The following is a 13148-nucleotide window of genomic DNA, read 5'->3' as shown; positions in this document are numbered from 1 at the left end:
CTGCTCCTGTGTCCTCTGCTCGCCTGTTTCTTCCATGCTCACTTCCTCCTCCTCCTGACCTCTTTCTCCCTCCATCGTCCCTTTATTGCTTTTATCTTTCCTTCTCCAAATATTAATATTTCAGGAACTATGATGTGTTGGGACTAAATGGATCTAAAATACAGTGAAGGTGTGGAATCAGTCTGGCTATTGGCAGTGGATCGCTGCACAGTGGTAAAAAGCTGAAGGTCTCAAAACCAAGCTGTGTGTGTTCCCCTCCTGCTCCTCCCCATCAGGGCAACACTCGGCAAGTTCTTAGTCCTCTGTGTGCCAGCTCCTTACCTGCTCACTGGAACTAAAATGGGCATCTCTGGCCTTACTGCACAGGATAAGCTGAATATGGGATAAAGTAATTCATGTGGACTCTTTAGAGTGGTGACCAACATACGGGAAGAAGGTACTAATGTAGAATAAATGTTATTATCGCTATAAACTGAGCTCATGGTCGCACACTTGTGCCGGTCTTTAGCATATTATATTATAAAAAGATAAAGCATAAGTTGTTCCCAGTGCAGTAGTTTTAAGTTGCTTACTACATATTAGTTGCTGTGTAAATGTTTTTCTTTGTGTGATTATGTACCTCTCTGTCTGTCTCTGTCTCTGTCTCTCCCTCTCTCTCCCTCTCTCTCTGTCTGTCTCTGCCTCTCTCTCTCCCTCTCTATGTCTCTCTGTTTCTGCCTCTCTGTCTCTCTCTTTCTCTCTCTCTTCTATCACTCCAGAGGTTGAAGTCAAGTTTCTTCTTCATTTGTTCTCAACTTTTATCTATCATCTATCTATCATCTATCTATCTATCATCTATCTATCTATCTATCTATCTATCTATCTATCTATCATATATCTATCATATATCTATCATCATCATCTCTATCTATCATCTATCATCTATCTTATCTATCTATCATCTATCATCTATCTGTCTATCTATCTATCTATTTATCTATCTATCTATCTATCATCTATCATCATCATCTACCTATCTATCTATTAATTTGACACAAGGTCTCTGACTAAACCTGGAGCTCCTCAATTTGCTTAGTCTGGCTGGCCTAGGGATCCACCTGTCTGCAGGCTCCTCAGTGTGGGGGTTACAGATATGTACCAGCACAGCTGCTTTTCATGTGGGTACCAGAGATCTAAGTTCAGGTCAGGATGCTGGGCAGAAAGCCCTTTACCCACTGAACTGTTTCTCTAGCCCCTACTCCACAACTATTTGCTGAATAAGAATTGAATGAATGAATGAATGAATGAAGAGTGACTGGGGCTAAAATGAGACAACCTAACCAAGTTCAACTAGTACACTCTCATAGGGATGCACCCTAGTCTATCTGAATAAAATCTTCTAGTTTCCCTAGGACCTGACACCTCCTCTCACCCATCCACATTTGCCTCTTTCTACCCGCCCTAACTTGGCTATCATTCACCTCAATCCACTGAACTCGCCTTTGCGAAGGTTAACAATGGTTTCTAAATTACTAAATTCAAAGGTATAGATTGTTTTTCATTTGTTGGATTTCTTTCTTGGTGTGTGCTTGTGTGTGTGTGCGCGCGCACATGCATGTGGAAGGCAGAGGTTAGCCTCAGCTATCATTTCTCAGGTGCTGTCCATCTTGTTTATTTTAGACAGTGTATTCATTAGCCTGGAACTTACTGAGGTGGGTAAGCTGCCGAGCCAGCAAGTCCAGGGAAGGGAGCAGTTTCCTCTGCCTCCTTAGCATGGGGATGACACGTGTGCATGACAGCACCTGCTTTTTACCTGAGTTCTGGGGGGTCAGACTTATGTTCTCCTGCTTGCACGGTAAGGACTTTGCTGACCAGGCTGTCTCCCCAGCCCCATCTTACTTCGTTTTGACATTGTTGTCTCTCCTAGCAATTCTCCCGTTGATCCTCACAGCACGATTTATTTGGATTTTTCTTCCCAGTAGCTCTGTGTCCCTGGCATGTTTCTCACACTTTGCAACTCCTTCTTTCTAGATTTTCCAGAATTTCATCTCCACTGGCCTTAATATGCTGATGGCATCCACTCCAGTGTTGCTCTTTTAACCTGTGTCTAAGAGTCTATTTGTTTACTACCTACTTACTTATTTACTGTGGAAAACCTTAAGTGCTGTTCCTTTACAATGGACTTCTCCCCTATCTACCTGAGTTAACGAATGTGATCACAAGTGATCATGACTGCAAATCTGTTTTCTTAGTGGAGGGGGCATATGATTTATAATCTATACCAGGCCAAGTTTGAGACTGAAGATGACCCTTAAAAATCACCCCAGTGCTGTCTCTTGGTCCATCCAGAGTCTATACTTTGGCCACTTACTTACTAAAGACGGCATTCAGTTTTGCTCCTTCTCTGCCGTTTCTCATAGCAAGCGGATCCCACCATGATCTGGACACTGTCTCCTGGTCATGTTTTGGGTTTGAACGTCCTTTTCAATTTTTCCACATCCCTTATTGCTGCCTTTTTCCGAACCTTTGTTTTTCTTATAGAGATTGCTGCTCTGTAACAGGAGGATCTGAAAAGACAGCATCCCATGGGCTCTGTCAACAAGCCCCTGGCCTCAGTTCTCTAAAACATGCTCAGAAGGTTCTTGATGACCTTCCCTTAGCACATATCTGGTCCTGCTCCTTTCTGACATTGGGTGTTTTCTGGGGATCCATCATTTACCACAAAAGCTAAGCTCTTTCTCATGGTGTTAGAATGGCCTTATAGTCAGTTCCACCTCATTACTGCTCTGGTAGGTTATAAGGACCTACTCAATAACGATTGCAATCAGTCTTCAAAACATGATGAGCCATACTAAGCATTCATCTCAATAAGTTTACAAAAATGTGGAGCAATGTTCATATATTAGAGTGAATGCCCGGGAGACATGGAGACAAAAGGCATAGTGAAATATGATTTGCTTGAGAATACGTATGATATAAAATGCAGTGATTAGAACGTTTTAAAAATGGGATGTCAGAGTACTTGGTTCATAATGGCAAAGCACTGCAGTCAGAAGACCTGAGGAAGTCTGTGTGCTGATAGAACTGCTGATGGTGGAGGAAGAGCTTGTTGAGCAAATAAAATATAATCATGTGCAGCCTTTTCTGACTGGATGTCTGTATGTCCCGACACGTCACGATGTTTGTTCATGCTTGGAAACAGCAATCATTTCAGAAATTCAGTCACTCAGTCAACCACCATTTCAATGACCCAAATGAAAAGTGGGACAAAGGACTGGAGAGACGGCTCAGCAGTTAGGAGCACTGGCTGCTCTTGCAGAGGGCCCAGGTTCAGTTCCCAGCACCCACATGGTGGCTACAAGCTGTAACTTTAGTTTCTGTGGATATGATGCCCTCTCCTGGTATCTGTGGGGAGTGCTCAACATGGGTGCACTTACATACATGCAGGCACTCATACACATAAAAATAAGTTAAAAAAAAAATTTAAAAGGAGCAGAGAAGCCAAATACTTGTTGACAAAAATTTTACTTTTGAGGTTAAAACATTCTACAGAGTAGAAAACAACTGCATTGAAAGTTTAGATAAAAGAAACTCACTCTTAAAGAAAACTGATGCACAGATATTGATGTCAATTTAAAATCTACATCGACATCAAGCATACTGTGAGAAGTGCAGAACACATTCATACTGGTTTAAATATCATCACTTAATAAATTTTAGGTATATTTATTGTTTTTATTGAGTTTCATTTTTCCTCAAGTCCTGGGAAGGAAATGGTACAGGAATCTCTTCAAGAGAAAAATGCCAAAAATTCCCAAACATTCTTCTTTTGCTAAGAATCACTAACCAGTAGAGCTCAGAGTGAGTGTGCGCAGTGTTTAATCAAAGGTTATCAAATTATTTTCCATTTAAGAGGAAATTCGTATCTTTATGTTATTTTCCACTCTTAAAAATACACAAAGTAATTAAACTTCACAGCTGGTTAAAAGGGTGTCTCCTTGAGGTTGGCTGGGATTAAATTGCCTCGTTTGCTGATATCATATTGATCTTGTTTTGAAAAGAAAGTGTATCAAAATTTTAAGAGTTTCAATGATGGTCCCTTCAACCCAATAAGCAAAATCTTTCAAAACATATGGCTGATGGAGTAAATGAAAGAGATTATTTTTGTATAAAAAACTGGTTGAAGTCTCTGGCTCTCTAATGTTATGGCCTAGTTTTCTGTAATCTAGCCTCTTGCCTTGGGTATGATAGAAAAATACAGGTACAGAAGTTTGACTTCACGTGTGCAGAACCTGTACATCGCCCAGAGCTCTGAGCTTGAAGGGGCCCCAGGCTTAGGTTAATTCCTCGATTTCTCTGTTCCAAAATTCTCGGTAACCTTGAACAAGCAGGCCTGTGTTTTCATTTTGTGCTAGACCCTTCAAATTTTGTGTGCAGACCTACTGCTCTGCGTATTTTTCTTTCCTAGTTTCTCCCTATTTCCTGTACAAGTCTGAACGTGACCTGAAGGACATTTCTGTCCGTTCTCCACTTTACCTTCTCAAAGCACCTGTCACGCAGGTGGAAGAGAATCATTGAGTCCGAGACCCGCTCACCTTTTCATTTCGAGTGCAGATCATGCCTCAGATATGACAAGTACTGAATGAATGTGTAAAGGGACAAGTGCCCAGCAAGTTATAACCAAATACCCATTGACTTATTTCATCAACAAAGCACTCTTTTAATGGCATGAGGTTAGCACTGATAAATGACTGGGTAGTCTGGGAAAGATTAAACTTTTGAAGTAAAAAGATATCCTGGAAAGAGTAGATGGAGCTGAATTGATTGGAAAGGTCAAGGAGATTAAATTGAACACAAGTTGAATTCTATTAGAACAGGTGATGAGATGTGGGCTAGCGCCATGTGGTTGAGAACAGTTACATCTTCAGGGGGCTCAGTCTTCTCAAATTAATTTAAATGTATCTTGTAAATACTAACTTAGGAAATAAAATAGCTGTTCAGATTTCGGGCTGCGTATTTAGAATGAGCCAACAAGTCATTGATTCTTTTTTTACTTTTTGACTATTCTCAAAAGTTCTTTTAAATTATCATTTTTTTTTGAACCCGAGTCTCAAGCAGCCCAGGCTTGAGCTTTGTAGCTGTGGCTGGCCTTGATTTCCAATCTTCCTCCTGCACCTTACAATCCTGAGATTACCGATGTGCAGCACCTCGCGTAGCTGACTTTCTTGACTTACAATTTTTTTTTATTAAGAATAAGATTAACATAAAGAAGTCATTTTCCTAATTATTTCCTCTACACCTACCTAGAATAAAAAGGACTCACATTCTGACTTCCACTTAGTTAGCTAAGCATGTTTAAACCACAAAACTTTCTTACTGTTATTTGCTTTGAGAGATGTGTAGAACATTGATTTCTGAAAAATAAAAAAAAATAGTAATAATGATACTTCTTTCTCTGGAGTCTTCTCTATTTTCTTAGATCACATCTGCTATTTCTTCAGAGTTTCCCCTTGTTGTGGATCTCTCTCAATTGTCTATCATTCTTTCCCTGGAAAATATGATAGAAGTTCCGTCCATCTTTTACAAGGTTCCCTATAGCATGGCTTACCCTTGCTTTCTCTGTTGTTGTTATCACACACTTCGATAAGTAAAGAGAATCGTGTTCAGATGTGTAGGGAGAGCCCGAGTTTCTGTTTCTATTCCAGTACAATAATTTCTTTTATTCTGCAGATCATGCATGGCGTTCTAGTAATGCTGGTTGACTAAAAACCAATTTGAAGGAGGAAATGCTTTATGTTGCAGATAATTATTTATAGTAAATTCAGTTTTGTGATAGTGATGATACTGGTGAAAGATAAATGAGTAATGCTACAAACATTCACAGTAGAATACAACAAAGTATAAGTAAGTATTGGATGGAAAGATATCCCTGGAAAAGGTCTAAAAGAGAGGCAGTGAGCACTGCAGTCCGGAGGGTGCAAATTTTAACTAAGTGGTGGTGAGGTCACATGCTCACATCCCTAAGCTTCACTTTAGTGTACTGGTGCTGGATTTGGTAAAATCCAGGAAAGAACTTTATAGCCTTTCTTTAATGGAAAATAAGGCAATAAAGAGGAGTTTTTATCAATCTGAGACTACAGACTGTTTTCTCAACTCAAAATTGAAATACCATCTCAAGATTATATTCTTCTGTGCCTACGTAAGCTTCAAATATGACCAATATTGAGCTTAATTGATGTTCTGCAAACAGGGGGTGATAGACTTGTCTTTACACACATTTCAATAACTGTTGTTTTTTTCAAAAAATAATTTTCCTGCTGGAATTTTCAAGTCTCTGGAGAAATTCAATGTAGTGCTTTGATTCAGCTTCATGGGTGGAAGGACTGCCCCGTAGGGAAGGAGTCAGGAAGCATAAAGCTATCAGGATTTTACTTTGCAAATCGACATTAAACAGCAAAGTTCAAGCATCCGGACGGAGTTCCCTGAATTACCAGGAGCCAAGAACTTTGCAATAAAAACTATCATAAGCCAGGTGTGGTGGTATACACCATTAATCTAAGCACTCGGGAGGCAGAGGCAAGTGAGTCTCTGTAAGATCTAGGTCCTCCTGGTCTACATCATCAATTGCCAGGTCAGCTGGGGCTACAGGGAGACCCTGTCTTAAACAAAAAGTCATCGTGATAAATGAACTAAAACCCTTAGTTGAACTTTAAAAAAAAAAATCTCTAAGACTATCTAGGCAGGAGAAGCAAGTCATTTTTCTCAATTTTAGAAATATAATGCAACTACATAATTGAGAATTGGTGAGTGGATTGAACTCACTGCAAGGGAAAACTTGAGCTCAATGCCGCATGAATATTCAGACCGCAGCAACCTGTTTGAAAGTGCTGTTGGGTGCAATTCCGAAATTAATGCATTTAATCATCTACTAGGCATAAAGCCAAAGGCTAAAAGAGCAGAGCATGAAAGCGTTGAATCTGAATTATGTTCTAAACCCTGTTGAGTTTAATTTTACTTACAAAGCAGGATATGTAGTTTGCCACTTAAATTTGCCACTTAGAGTCCTGCAAGAAAAAAATAACTGGTTTCTTGTTATCAGTGTCTAAATTGTGGTATTCATTTGGAAAGCTCTGATTTTAGGAGCGTCATCCTCAGTGATGAGGCAAGTGCACACAATAAATGCGTATAACTAAGGCAGAACACAGCTAGAGAAGAAAGCAAATTTGCGTAAATTCGACTGTGGGGTAGAGTTGGTAGTTCCAGGAACCTCGTGCCTTCAGAAGGCACAGAGCAACATCTCAGCTACTGAAAATGCAAAGTACCGAAAGGAGAAACATTTCAGAAAGTTCGAGTTTTATAATCAGATGATACCATACACATTCTTGGAAGAAAATACGGAGAAAAGAACAAAAATGGCCTTCAGTAAACACATGCCCACAGTGAACAAGCTACTCCTTAGCAACGCAGTTCTTTTAAAACATTTTACTTGAAACAATGGTGGATGCACTATCCCAAATCAATACACATATGCACTAGGATTCGGAAGCTTCTCCAGGCCTTCGGTTTAGTGTGTAGGATTCTTAGAACCATCAGTTCTTGCAGTTATAGTTGAAAAACACTTCAAATGAATAAAGCCCCAGTTAATCTAAAATATCCCTCTTGTTAAGGACTGTAAAAGAGTTTCCTTGTATACCCTGTGCCAGGTTGTGGGTGTGGAGCCCTCACATCTCTCTGAAAAAATCAGATAAAGGAAAAAAGGGACCTGGGTAGGGCTCTAGTGAAACTTCTGGGTTGTATTATGCAGTGCACTGGTTTGGAATGATTCAACGATTTTAGAAAGCACCTCTAGCTCTATTGTACTTTAATAACAAGTTAAAAGGAAGAGCCAAGGGCAGGAGGGAAGGAAGGCGAGGAAATGCATGCTAGGATGTGGACCTCTCATTCCGAAGAATACCCCAGTAAAGGAGATGTGTTCTCTAGACAGTTGCTTAATTGAAATGAGACAAAGCTACACGGGGCTGTAGAATTTGGGGGTTCAGCTCATAACTGGAAAACACTTAACCATCATTTGTATAGATAATTGTGTTTGTGTTGACATTTTCAGATTTGAAAAAATCCTGTCACTTAACAATTATAAATGTCACCCTTTTACACATGTAGTTTTCTTGCTTTGGGGAGTTGGATTTAGAAGTCGGTTGGGAAAAAGGAAAAATAATGTGTGATGGGGTTTCTGGCTTTGCACCTGAAAACCGCATTCACAAACATCAGATTTTTACCTCTACCTTTAGCCTCAGTCACCCCGTTGTTGAGTTTGTTTGGGATTAAGTTGGTTTGACACTTAGCAGCCACTTTTTCCTTGTAGGACCCTGAGGTTGGACATGTGTGCTCTCTCTGTTCGTAAGGAGCAGTTTCCCACATAATCCACTCAAAGGCAAAAGGTTAAGCAAAAATGACATAGATTGTGAAAGTGAACGTCAACCGCATGGTGCGAGGCACCCAAGTCCATGCATTTCAATTCCTTTGTATGATAATTTATGGTGATCATGTCTGTAGTCTGCACTATTAGCATACTCACCCCTAACAAGAAGTTCTGCCTCATCTGACACACTGTCTGCTGTGGTCTGTACCCTGCAGCCATATCTCCCAGCATGCATCAGAAGGATGTTCCTGATCATTAAATCTGCAGAGGATGCTTGCTGAAAGAGGATGAAGTGCCAGTTTAAAATGCTGCAAATCTGCCCAGTCCAAGGTGGCCTAAGGGGGAACTTGCATATTCAGTAAAAGGACCCATCTTTGGCCTTACAATTTCTATGACAATAATACAGAAATCAAACATGCCCCTATTTTAAAGAACACATGGAATTTGTTTTTCATACTCATAAAAGGGTTTCAACATTGACTATCATATAAAATGATTTAGCAGCTAAGTAAAGAAATATTTAAATATGTTAGCAAACTCAGAGATTGAAAAGTACAAGAAATTCATCAGAAGTAAAAACTACTGCTTTACTGCTCAGAGAAAGTCTATTTTTGTGGCAGGAAAATTGTGCTGAAAGGAACAGCAACTCGAATGGAATTCGTTATGAGAAGGTAGCTGTCAAGGGTTGGCTCGTGAGGCCTTATTGAAAGATTCCTTTGTAAGTACACTGTGGGCCACAGCATGCAACGATATTTGTAGAGAGACAGCTGGTCCCCATGCCATGTGTCTGTATATAACAAAGATACATTCTTCCCCAAACCACCACCCTCAGGGGCCAGGTCAGCCAGAGCCTGTGTTAATGCAGTTACTAAACACAAAGGGTACTGAGAACACTCGATTTTTGTTGGGAAGCAGATGATTTAGAACACAGTTGAAAATAGCCATGGTTAAGGAGATAAATTTTTGCTATGGTGAAAATTTTTTGATGTATTTGGTCTTGGAATCAAGGATTCTATAGATGACTGACCTGCATATACCTTTTGTTTCTTAGTACTGTCTTTCAATTATGCTATTGAAAATGATAGCTTTACTGTGGTAATGAAAAACTCATAAGGTCTTAGGGATTTTTCTGCTTTTAGTTGTGTTGTGTGAGACATGGTATGTAGATCTAGCTGGTCTAGAGCATATTATGCAGCCTAGTCCAGCTTTGAGCTTGCAGTGATCCCTTCTGCCTCAGCCCAGTGAATGCTGGGATTGCAGGCCTATGTCACCATGCCTGGTGATTTTAATTTTTTCCTCACAGGGAAAACACATCAGAACTCCAATATTCCCTGAAGTTTTCGTGTTGTAAATAAGAAAACCTGGCCAGAAAGAGAGAAGGTGAACAGAGCTTGAAACAAGATCCTCAACAAATCAAATATTAGCTGAGCACATGTAGGAGTATTTAATGGGGTCAGCGAGGAGAACGCCAGATTAGAGATCTTTTAATTTTGCGTGGAATGAAAGTAAATTACTTTAAAAAAAAAGCATAACATAGTGCGTTTGTTCTTACAGGACAATCATATTGGTGATTATTTAAGAATTTAGTCTGCTTTCTTCTTGAAACACATGAATGGGTTTTATCAAAGTCATGAAAAGATACATTTCTAGAAGTCCTTTGGATTTTGTTTCCTTTTAATGTTCATAGGAAGGATATGAAGTCACGGTGAGCATCTGAACCACTAACACATTGGGTATTTCTTTCAATGAATTGTTTTGTCATAGTCTATGCTTTAGAGCATTTCTTTCTGCCAGGTATTTTTCCCACTCCTGCGGGTTTTATGATAGGAACTTCTAAGGGTATTGAAGTTTTCGCTCGTGAAACAATTGTTGACACATGGTCTGGTTTTGTCATTTACAAGGAACTGCTTCATGGTGAGACTGCATTAAAATGTCGTAACAATTATTTCCAGGATGTGGTATTTGTCCAGCAAATGTCACTCTCACACCCTAACAACACTGCTATTCTCAGTTCCAACAGGCTAAGTCTTCACTTCTTTCAAATATAAAATGGAAAATTTTAAATGATTTTATTTCCTTTTAGTGGAGAAACAAAAATCAAATGAAACATTGTAAACAATAGCGCAGATTCAATCAGATAATTGATGAGTATCTATGTATTTGTGACACACCCCTGGACCTTTCCAAGAACTTTATGTACTGAGACACTCATCTAAGTAGTCAGGAATCACGGTGCACATGACTGGACCAGAAAAGAGCATCTGTCTGATGGGAAAGCAGGGAAGAGGCCAGACAACCAGACGCATTAGACTGTGTTCCAGGATTACCACCGTGTGTAAGAACACCTGTTGTTTCTTGCTTTGTTTTGCCTGGTGGTTTTTGTTGTTCTATGTGAAAGAGGTCTCACTCTGTAACCCAGACTGGTCCCAAACTCCCAATCATCCTGTTGCACGCACCCAACTGCTGGGTTGACAGGTGTGTACCACCACCCCACTTGGCTTATTGGGTTTTCAACCCACAGCTACAAATGGTATTAGTAGCTCGAGCAACAGAAGAAGTAACTGATCATATGTCATTTTCCAGGCTCGCATTTTTGAAATATTGTTTTGTTGTGGCACAAGTCCAAAATTAAACAATATTGTTTAATTTTACGGAGGTTTTGCTCCCAAATAACTCACTTCCTTTGAATCTGGGAAAAGATCCTCAATCCTTTTACTTTTTGTGGAATTACATTTAAAGTCAGTTAATTAAATGGAGAGTGCATTACAATCAGAACCTCAGGAAGGATTCAGGGTTGCCCTGTAGATTGCCTTCCCTCCCGTCCTTGGCTTGGCTCAGGGCTCTCAACAGACCGAAGCTCCCTTCATCATCTGTGGGGGCAAAATGTGTACAGCCTGTTGCACAGCTACAGCGACAAGCCTATTTGACAGGTTGAAATCGACACATTTGGGGCTGACGGCTCCCTAATGCATTATATCTGCATCGTATTTTGAAAATCCTAAACAGATTATAAGCAAGTGGATGGATTGTGACTAGTAAACTCAAATTACCCTTTCAATGGATTCGCTGTTCTTTCATGAGAAGGAATGAGGGGCATTCACACGGGAGCCAATTAAACTTAATCAGAGCCCACAGCATGAGCTTCTTGTGAGAACGTCTACAATTTTGTGCAGCTTCAACGAAATGGTTACTTACAGAGGAGGTTTGCTTTCTTAAACCTAAACCCCATTTCCACATTCTGTCTCTCAGAAAGTACTTATTATCCCCTTTGACGCTACTTTATTTCCGCTTTTTTTCATTTTTGAATGCTTTCTTTGTTTTATAAGCAAATGGTGTTGCCTGTTGATTCAAATGAACCTCCCGACAGCTAGTGTGCATGTCCTAGGAGCTTAAATGCATACTGGAGGGAATGAATGAAGGCCCATTAAGAGAGGCAGTATGTTCACTGTCTCGGAGAGCAGCAGGACTTTGTGACTCACTTTCCTGGTCACAGTGTCCCATTATAGAACTTGTAACTTCTATTTATAACTTTGAAATAAAATGGGAAAACTATGGTTCTTTCCACCTAAGTGAGGCCGGGTCTCCCTCTCTATCCCAGGCTGATATCAAACTCCATATGTAGTCCAGTCTGCCTTGGAATTCCATCCTCCTGCCACAATTCCATCTTCTCAAGTGCTAGGATGACAGGTGTCAGCTACCATATATGGAACAAGTCCGCTTCCCTTTTAGTCTTCACTCTAAGCATCCTGCTGATCCATCATTGGGCCGCCAATTAAATTCCTTAGAAACGGGCGCTCATTATTCTCTGCTGCTCAGTGTCTGCTAATTCTTGTTGCCTTTGGGACAAAACCCAATCTCTTTATTTTGATGTGGAAGACCCTTCAGAGCCTCATTCTCCTCCTGCATGTGACTACTGTGTTTTGTACAGTCCCTCACAGCTGTGTGTCCCCACACTCCTGCCTGTTTGCACAGCATTTGTTGTGTGCAGATGTTCTACTAGGCACAGCTCAAATCCAGCGTCTTGGTGAGGTCTTCTGGCCTCTCCCTAGGCTTTCCTCGACCCCGATGTGCTTCAGTCTCCCTCAGTGTCTTTGAGCTAGTACTTGCTGTCTTGGAAGTTCCCCCAATGTTCACCATGGGCATTCCCAAAGCTGAGTGAGGCAGGAGTGTAGTGCAGGCGTGATCACCGAGCCGGCAGGTGAGTATAGGAATCAAAGCCTGTGTGGCCTGCTTCCTGTCTTCTTTGTGACTTACAATACCTCTCCTCCATTCTATTTTTTTCACTAGAAGAAATTAGTAAGGAAAATAGGGAAAGACTATACAGAAGACAGGTGGGCAACAGCAGAGTTGGTACAGGTTTTGGAATGGCTTGCTGTATGAATCCATACTCTTTCACCTGCTAGATAATGAACTATGGTTGAAGGCTTCTCTAGGAGCTCAAGTGTGATGATGCTGTAGAACACAGTGTTTGATAAATGTGAGCAGTTAAAGGGTCACCTAATTGCACTCTTAACCAAGAAGAATATTTCTTCAACTGATACTCATTCCTTTACCAAACTGGCTGTCAATGTTTTCAACTGCTATAGTTTTTAAAAAATATGTAATTAGTTTTATTTTAAGTATAGATATTTCCCGAGTCCTTTATTTTTGAATTGTAGGAAAAACTCCCCAGGACTTGGAATTAGTTGATTAAATTCTAGCCTTGGTCCAGCACCTTGGAATAGCCCTGGGACTCTGAAGAAGTCAATAA

At 40.3% G+C, this 13148-nt stretch overlaps 1 protein-coding gene across 1 annotated transcript in view; it reads right to left on the bottom strand.

Moving 5' to 3' along the window:
* The window catches only part of Cntn5 (contactin 5), a 553885-nt gene that overhangs the window by 110444 nt on the left and 430293 nt on the right, over nt 1–13148 (bottom strand). The window contains exon 13 of the mRNA XM_008848668.2: nt 8555–8675. Within this exon, the coding sequence (XP_008846890.1) occupies nt 8555–8675 (121 nt within the window). The remainder of the gene's footprint in view (nt 1–8554; nt 8676–13148) is intronic.

Source organism: Nannospalax galili, unplaced genomic scaffold (genome assembly GCF_000622305.1).
Source record: "Nannospalax galili isolate Female #2095 unplaced genomic scaffold, S.galili_v1.0 scaffold824, whole genome shotgun sequence".
Taxonomy (NCBI): Eukaryota; Metazoa; Chordata; class Mammalia; order Rodentia; family Spalacidae; genus Nannospalax; species Nannospalax galili.
The sequence above is the reverse complement of the archived record's forward strand: the minus strand, read 5'-3'. Positions and strand labels throughout refer to the sequence as shown.